Genomic DNA, 9216 nt, shown 5'->3' with positions numbered 1-9216 from the left:
TCAAAAAATTTATATATTTAAAACGTTTAAAATTATGACACGCAAAAATGCATGTTATCTTTCTTTATGACAGAGGCTTTAATGATACGTAATGCGAGTTGTAAACGCGCATCATAAGGTTACGACACATAAATGTGTTTTTTTTTTATGACAGGGCATTCCTTGACACACATTGCGTGTTGTAAGCATACGTCATAAATGCGCGTGTAAGGTTACGACACGCAAATGCGCGTCATCTTCCTTTATGATAGGGCCTTCCTTGACACGTATTTGCGAGTCATCTATGGCTTTTATGACACGCAATGTGTTTCATGAAAGGCTGTGGGAGAGAGAGAGAGAGAGAGAGAGAGAGAGAGAGAGAGAGAGAGAGAGAGAGAGAGAGAGAGAGAGAGAGAGAGAGAGAGAGCATGAAGCAAAAAAATAAATAAAATGAAGAAAGAATAAACAATGCATGTTGGCGTGGTACGACCCATGACTAAGGTGGATCCGATGCTCGGAAAAACTTGGGAAACATCTACATAGCCTCTGATATCAATTTGTAACCAAGATTGAAGGTAATTTCAACATGGTATTCCATTAATATCATCAGAACTTCAAGATTGAAATCTCCCCTCCCTATCCTCGAGAACAGAAGCTCCACCTCAGTGACAAGGTGAATCCTTGGGAAGAGAATAACTCCACCACCACCGATCATCATTTTTTTTTTAACTCCTAGGCCATGATTTCCTTGGTCTTGGCTTCACTATGATTATATTTCAATTTAGTAGTTCGTCGGAGTTGTAAAGTTGAGGCCCACGTTTAGGGCTTTATTCAAGTTTCATGTAACTTTTATAAATGGTCCTCGTAGTTTATTAGTTTTAGTATTTTTGGTAAGTAAAAAAAAAAAAACCAGAAAAATATAAAGGCAAAGGCATTTTAGTCATTTCATACATATTTAACAGATGAACATCTAACTGTGTAATCCACACCTGCAATAAGGACCATTTTTGAAAAAAAATCGAGAAACTAAGACTAAACCTGAAGGCATTTTAGTCATTTCATACATATTTAACAGAAGGACATCCAACTTTGTAATCCACACCTGCAATAAGGACCATTTTTGAAAAAAAATCGAGAAACTAAAACTAAAACTGTTGAATCATGCAGACCACATGAACCATTTCTATAATTTAGTCTTCTTTTTATTATCAATTTCTTTAAAATCTAATGGCAAAGTTAACATATTTACCTTTCAACAATAGAAAAATTGTTTTCACTTTTTGATAAATTGTGTTTTATGTATGGAACTATACATCTCATTTTTCCTCCTTAACTAATCGATCGTGTTTTAACCCAATTAAATATTAACAAAATGATTTTCAGAGCATAAAAGTAATATAAATACATATATAATTGATTCAATATTTTGTATTTTGCCCATGAAAAAAAACCATTTTAAATATTAAATATATTATAGATTAGATTTTATAAATCGATTGCAATATGTTTTCTAAAATAAAAATAGATTGAAAAGACGAATTTTTTTTGCACAAAAGTAGTCTTCAATAATTTTATTTGTACCAACTAATAATCACTATTTGATATTTAAAATTTTTATTTTGATTTAAATTCATGAGCGTACAGTATACAATATTTTTTAAACTTTTACATTATTTCATTAGTTTTCAATAAAAATTCTCTAAAACATATAATAGAGCTTATATTATATTAAAAGTTTTACGAATCAATTTGATTGGTTTTAGAATTTAGGAGGTTCACCAAATGCCTTTGTTTGCCAGTTATCCCTCATATTTGTCTTCATATTATTCTGATAACTGTCCTTACTGTCCTTTATACCAAAACTTGTCATCTATAACTTCAACCTTCTTCATGCATAAACATATATGTATATATATAAACACACACATATACACATGTATATTCATCCAACACCCTCAATCCTCATAACATTAAACCTTAAGTAAACACTTCACGGATCACAATGGATACCCTCCTGCTAGTTTCTTCCATAGTTTTACCGATCATCACCATCTTCTTTCTGCACCATTTTCTGAGCCAAAAATCAACCATCCCTGGAAACTATGGATGGCCTCTCATAGGAGAAAGCATAGATTACTTCAAGAAGCTCCGCAGTGGCACCAACGAGAAGTTTGTCATGCAGCGAAGAAAACTATTCGGCGACGTTTTCAAGACGTCAATCCTCGGCGAGAAAATGGCGTTCTTGTGTGGCCCAGAAGGCAACAAGTTCCTGTTCTCAAACGAAAACAAGCTCGTTGAAGTATGGTGGCCGAGTTCCGTCGAGAGTATCATCAAGAAATCAAATAACAAGTCTGTCACGGCGGAATCCGCCAAAGTCCGGCAACTGTTGCCGCCGTTCTTGAGAGCTCATGCGGTTAAAAACTACATCTCCGATATGGATTCTGAACTGAGACAGCATTTGGAGGATTACTGGACTGGACGTGATGAGGTTGAGGTTTGCCCATTTGTTGCCAAGTACACGTTTGCATTGGCTGTAAAGTTGCTGTTAGGTGTCCATGACGCGACGGAGTTGGAGAAGCTTGCGACGCCGTTTGTGGAGGCAGCCGGTGGAATTATAGCGGTTCCGATTAACATCCCAGGAACAAGGTTTAACCGTGGAGTTAAAGCGTCAAACAGGATCCGAGAAGTGATTATGGGCATAATTGCGCAAAGAAGGAAAGACCTTGCTGATGGGACTGCTACTCCGATGCAAGATTTGCTTTCGCATATGATTGTTGAAGTTGACAAACGGAACCAGGACTCCGGCAATGCTCCAACCACTGACGGTGACATGTCCAGTGACTTATTAGGGTTGCTCATCGGTGGCTATGACACTATCAATACCACCGTCGTTTTCATCATGATGACTCTAGTCGATCACCCCGACGTGTACCAAGGAGTCCTAAAAGGTATAATTAACACCAACATCAATTTAAGATATCCCAATATTACATTTTTTAAATAATTATAAGGTATAACAAAGAGAATATACAATTTACTCTTTTAGTAATAACGAATATAATTTGTTTCTATCCATTATAACAAGGTAATTATATATTTTATATGTGATTATATTTCTTTCTCTATGCTAACAATATATATTTACCTATTACCTATAATTACATCATAGTTATTTTTCTACAATATTATTACATTTGGTTACAAGTATGACAATCTATTTTATTTGTTACTATTGCTATTATTGACAAAGAACTATATATATATATATATATATATATATATATATATATATATATATATATATATATATATATATATATATATATATATATATATATATATATATATACTCCCTAAAAAATGAAAATTATTTTGTCACATGTTATTCTCTCATTAACTTAGACACATGTTATTTTTTGATATTTCTGAATAAATATATTTTCTGTTTATCATTTTCTCATTTTTTTTAATTAGCACATCATATTTATAACTCAATTAATGATTGCTTTAATTAAAAATAATCAATAAATTACAATATTAGTCATATAGTATTTAATATGTTTCTTTTTAAATTCAAATATTAAAGTTTAAATTTTAAATTTAAATAAGTTTTTGTTTAAACTTTTATATTTGATTTGTTGTTTTATCCAACCCATATAACATACGGGTTTCACAACTAATATATTATATATATATATATATATATATATATATATATATATATATATATATATATATATATATATATTACATATTACTTTTATTGGTAAAGAAATATATATCGGTAAAAGAGTAAAAGTGTGTTGTATATATTGGTAAAAAGAAAGTAAATATGTTGCTTTTTATTTCAAGTTCTTTTAAATGGTCAAGAAACTGATATATTTTTACTACATATATAATGTAAAAAGAACAAATGGACATCGCAAGGGAAAAATCACCCGGTCAGCTGTTGGATTGGGATGATCTACGTAAGATGAAATACTCATGGAATGTCGCATGTGAAGTGCTACGAATGCGTCCACCAACTGTTGGTGCTTTTAGAGTTGCGAAAACCGATTTCACCTATGCTGGTTTCAAAATCCCCAAAGGATGGAAAGTAAGCAATCTTTTAAGCTCTCATTAACATTTCACTATGTCAAGGACTTTGAATATATAGCCTAAACTCATCGAGCCTCTATCAAGGGCATGCTAATATATCATATCATCTAGACACGACCTCATCTATTTCAATATATGTTGTAGTCTATCCTCTCTTCTTATGAACTCTTTTTTGAAAGAAAATCAACTACTTCATATATTTAATTTAAAAAGGCGATAACTTTACCTAACATATATCTATTAATTTGTAGTTGCATTACCTCCCACATTACACTCAGAAAAACCATGAGTTTTTCCCTAATCCTGAGAAGTTTGATCCCTCAAGATTTGAAGGAGTGGGACCCGCACCTTACACGTTTGTGCCATTTGGAGGAGGTGCGAGGATGTGTCCTGGAAATGAGTATGCGAGGGCGGAAATATTGGTGTTTATGTACAATATAATAACAAGATACAACTGGGTGAGGTTAATTCCTGATGAAAAGGTGGTAATTGATCCACTTCCAAGACCAGTTCATGGACTTCCGATCAAGCTCATTCCTCATGGAACCATATATTAAGTTTTTATGCCATCTTTTCAATACAAGAGTACTCTTTTTGGGGTTTAATGGTATTTGATAATTGTACTTTTATTTTTGTTGGTGTTACGAAAGGAAATGAATGATAAGAGGAAATAAATATGGTTTGATGTATTTTAAGTCTAGTATGATGCATGTACAAGTTTATATAAAATATTAGAATTTTATTGATGTGATATAAACTTGAATTATATTAAAAGACACTGGCTTTTACCATAAGATTATTTACAACGTCTGCATTAATTTTAACTAACGTGATTTGAATTTGAGTTTTATTAAAAGATAGTAGGTTTACCATTAGGCTATTTCCAACACATGCACTAAAACACCAAAATAGTGTAAAAATACTCAAAAAATGATCTCCAATAAATATAAGAAAACTCTATACTAAAATAGTTTACGAAGAATATCTAGTTAAGTTACACTAATTTGATGTGACACATTGGTTATACTATAAATGGAAATTAACTAAGCCACCAAATTTTATAACTATTTACAAAAAATTACTATTTTTTCTAATGCGAAATGACCACTGTGCCTAGCCCATTTCACATCGTATTCCGGACTGAATGACAACTACTTAAAGAATTCCAATTAGATGCACCAAGCCTAAAAGCTATAAAATCCTCACACTGCACATGACAAGGAAATCATATCAATTGGATTTTGTAAATGAAGCCTAAGTAACTAACTCGGTGAAATGTGGTTATTTTGAATAAGTGAGTTAATGGTGTTGATTTGGAGTTATACCGGGTTGTTGTATTAAGAAATGGTTCTTGCTGAGTTGATATCCAAGGTTTGAATTTTGGATCTGATTCTTCTAGAAGTTCGAGCTTCAACTTCAGGAGATCCAAAGAAGAGAATCAAAGAAAACAAACATAAGAGAAAGAGTAACATAGTTCTTGTTGCCATTTAGATCAATATTGATTAACGCTAAACCACCAGCTAGGTTTAAACCTAATATGTAGATACTTGTTGAAAAACCACATGGAATATTCTACATTGACGATGATGGTAAGTGTTAGGGGTAGGATCCTTGACTCATATTCAGGATCCTCAAATACTTCTGAAGCTTCAGATCCTTAAACATATCTCGAAATCCTGACTATTACTACTAATATTTCTAACATTTATAACGTCTATATTTTCTTTACTTTTCTCACATGTGCCGAATGAGTCAACACAAGACCCATTCTCAACGGAGAGTCATCTCAACCAGGCAAAAGACTTAGAATACCAAGATAAATAATGTTCATATGCTGATTCTGGAGGATCCTGGAATTATCGAATTTCTTATTATTAGCATTAGACTATAAATAGTACATGTAACTAGTATACTAGCGAGAGATTTAGCTCATATACGACAATTGTACTTGCATTCATACATTTATCTCTGTGTTCAACATTCTATATCAATAAAATCATCAAGGCAGGTGATCATTATCACCTCCCAAGGTTTTATGCCGATGATCTTATTAAGGATCAAAGGCTTTCCTTATAACTCACTTGTGTCAATTTGATTATCATTTCTTACTTAATTTACCACGAATATCATAACCTCTCATACAAATTGGTCAGATTCTTCTTAATTGATTTTTGACCAAAATAATTTGGCGCTCGCTGTGGGGCCATGGTGTTCAAAACCTTTTGGAAAATCATGTCTACACGACCGAACATATATTCCTCCTCCATTCCTATAATTTCCTCTAAAAACCTTCCTCCACCCCCAGGGGGAGCTCCTAAGAAAGCCCCTGAGGCACCAAAGAAAAACACCTTTTCGTCGTTACCTAAGGACTTCAGGATCCTCCTGTACTCATTTCCAATAATGAAATCTTTGCTATGATAAAGAGATTAGAATGACAAGTCACTCAACAATAGGAGGATAACTAGGCAATACTCGAGGAAGGGGAAATAATGAGGGTAGAAATCCACAACCCTCAAGAAGCAGCACCCTCGATCTTGCAACCCAAGATCCTAAACTTTGATAACAGGGGATCCTCAGTGAATCGGCGCTAGATAGGATCCTAAATACCAACCTTTGTTTCCACTTGGGGCACAACTCTAAGAGAGAAAGACTATATGATGCAAGATCCCAACAAAACCTTCATTACTCCTAATAACAAGGAACTTGGTAACTTCGTCGATAATAATATCTTTACTACTAACATATGTGGACCTTGATACATATTTAAGTCCGATCATGCCTAAGGAGCTTCAACAATTAAGACAACTGATCTCAAGCGTTCTTAGAATAATCCAACTTATATCAGAAGTATCACCCACAAGCCATAGGATCTCAAGAGTTGCTCCCGTAATAGCTTATATCGAAGTCCCAAAACGCTTCCAAACACCCAACATGAAGCCTTATGATGGGACCAAGGATCATGAGGAGCATGTCGCATAGTATAGGGAAAGTTCCCACACACTTGAAGGAAGCTTTCCTATGTAAGGCTTTGGTTCGACCCTGATAGGATCAACGTTAAAATGGCTTCTTAATGTTCCTCCTTACTATATTACTTAATTTACTCACTTACTTGATCTGTTTAACATCAATTTTCTTGTAGCAAAACATTCGAAAAGATTACTAGTGATATTTATCGAGTGGTTTAGGATCCTAAGGAATCCCTTAGGAATTTTGTGAACAGGTTTGGCAGGGAAGCTCTGAGTATCCCTAACATTGATATGGCGATTGCAGTTGGAGCCTTTAAAATGCGCTTATAAAGTACTCTCCTTTCTACGAAGACCTTGTAATGACCCAATGCAAGAGAATTGATGAGGTTCGAAGCAGACCATTAAGATTCATAAGGCTTGAAGAAGACAAGGAGATCCAAAAAAGGAGAAACCCACCAAGCTCATATGATCAACCTACTAGGAAGGTGAACTCATCGACATAAATATCCTACAAGTCAAAACCATATTCTAAAACTGATCATCATAGGGTTAATGCCGTTGATGATGAAAGAGAGGAAGAAGAATTTCCTAAGATTATTGACTATGGATTTTTTGTGGATATTTCATATATAATATTTTTCTATGCAAGATCTTGGCGACAAAGAAAGATGGCTAAGGAAGGGAGAAAAATCCACAACATGGAAAGACAAATCCAAATAGTGTGCATACCATGAAGACTTTGGTCATGTCACAGAGGATTACATAGGTGTCAGGAAGGATCAACTACCACTTAGGCAAGGGATACCTTAAAGAAATCCTCGATAAGCTAAGATCCCCTCATGCTGACACCAAGGTAATCAATGTGATCTCTAGAGGATTTGACATTTGTGGTACATCTTATTTTGCAGCAAAAAGGCATGCCAAACTTTCCAAAACAACAAAAGAAGAAAGGCATCAAAAGAATACATAAATCACAAATGAGAAGGAGATCGCCTTCGATGAAGCAGATATAGAAGACATCCAGGATCCCCGCCACAATGGATTGGTGATAACTATTTACATCGCCAACCATTTTGTCAGAAGGATCCTTGTCGATGGAGGATCCTTAGTCAAAATTATACTCTTGGATGCTTTAAAAGGAAAGAACATCCCAGAGTCCGAAATAATCAAAAGATCCTTAGTATTAATAGGATTCAGTGATGAAACAAAATATACAATCAGTGAAATAAACCTACCTATCTACATTGAGGGGGTAAACTCTATGCAACGTTTTTTATGTAATAGATACATTATCCTCTTATAATGTTATACTAACTAGACCATGGATCCACGAAATGAAGGTATTCCCATCGACATATCATCAATGTGTAAAGATGCCCACCCCATGGGGGACAGTGAAGATCATAGGTGGTCAACAAGAATCTAAAGAGTGTTATAATACCTTGATGAAATCTCCAACAATACCACGACAAGCATAGCAATTAAAGCAGGGGGCACAAGATGTGGTAGGAATAAGTGAGTAAGATGTAAAGGAAGTGCCCTTGAACCTTGAGGATCCTGATGCCAAAGTTATCATAGGATCCTCAATACCAGAACCAATTGAACAAGAACTAATAAAGTTCCTTAAAGCTAGAAGCAAGACATTTGCATGGAAGCAAGAAGGAATAACAGATATAGACAACAATATAGTAATCCATAAACTTAATATTAATCCTCCTTTCAGACAAATAAACCAATAGAGAACGAAGTTGTAACATCCGTATTTCCAGGTATATTATCTTTAATTATTATTGCTATTACTTTTAAAGATCATTGATCTACTCAATGAGTTGGCGCCAAGACTCTTCGAGTAGAAGCGGGCAGGATACGTGAGTTTAATGATCTACTCGACGAGTCCGGGAGTAGACTCGCCGAGTAAGCGCTGGAATGAGAGACCCTAATTTTCTAGGCTTGTGTCCTATTTAAAGGCGCTTAAGGCCTCCTATTGCGGCTACCCTTCAGGAGAGAAAACCCTTAACGAGTCTTGAGTGCTTAGAGTGAGTGAGAGAGAGAGAGAGAGAGAGAGAGAGAGAGAGAGAGAGTTATTGTGAGCTTTTGGTGGGTGTTTTGCAAGGAAGAAGAGGGTTTCAAGCAAGAGGATCATAGAAGGGTGTTGGATCTGCTGGTTTTCACG

The 9216-nt window shown here is 34.7% G+C and overlaps 1 protein-coding gene across 1 annotated transcript; it reads left to right on the top strand.

The window, feature by feature from the left end:
- Positions 1-1867: 1867 nt before the first annotated feature.
- On the top strand, positions 1868-4782 carry LOC111881980 (beta-amyrin 16-beta-monooxygenase). Its single transcript, XM_023878353.3, has 3 exons — positions 1868-2927; positions 3888-4075; positions 4329-4782. Exons 1-3 carry the CDS (start codon positions 1982-1984, stop codon positions 4632-4634), a joined length of 1440 nt encoding a protein of 479 aa, XP_023734121.1. The 5' UTR covers positions 1868-1981; the 3' UTR covers positions 4635-4782.
- Positions 4783-9216: the final 4434 nt, after the last annotated feature.

This window comes from Lactuca sativa, chromosome 5 (assembly GCF_002870075.4).
Source record: "Lactuca sativa cultivar Salinas chromosome 5, Lsat_Salinas_v11, whole genome shotgun sequence".
Classification (NCBI taxonomy): Eukaryota; Viridiplantae; Streptophyta; class Magnoliopsida; order Asterales; family Asteraceae; genus Lactuca; species Lactuca sativa.
The sequence above is the reverse complement of the archived record's forward strand: the minus strand, read 5'-3'. Positions and strand labels throughout refer to the sequence as shown.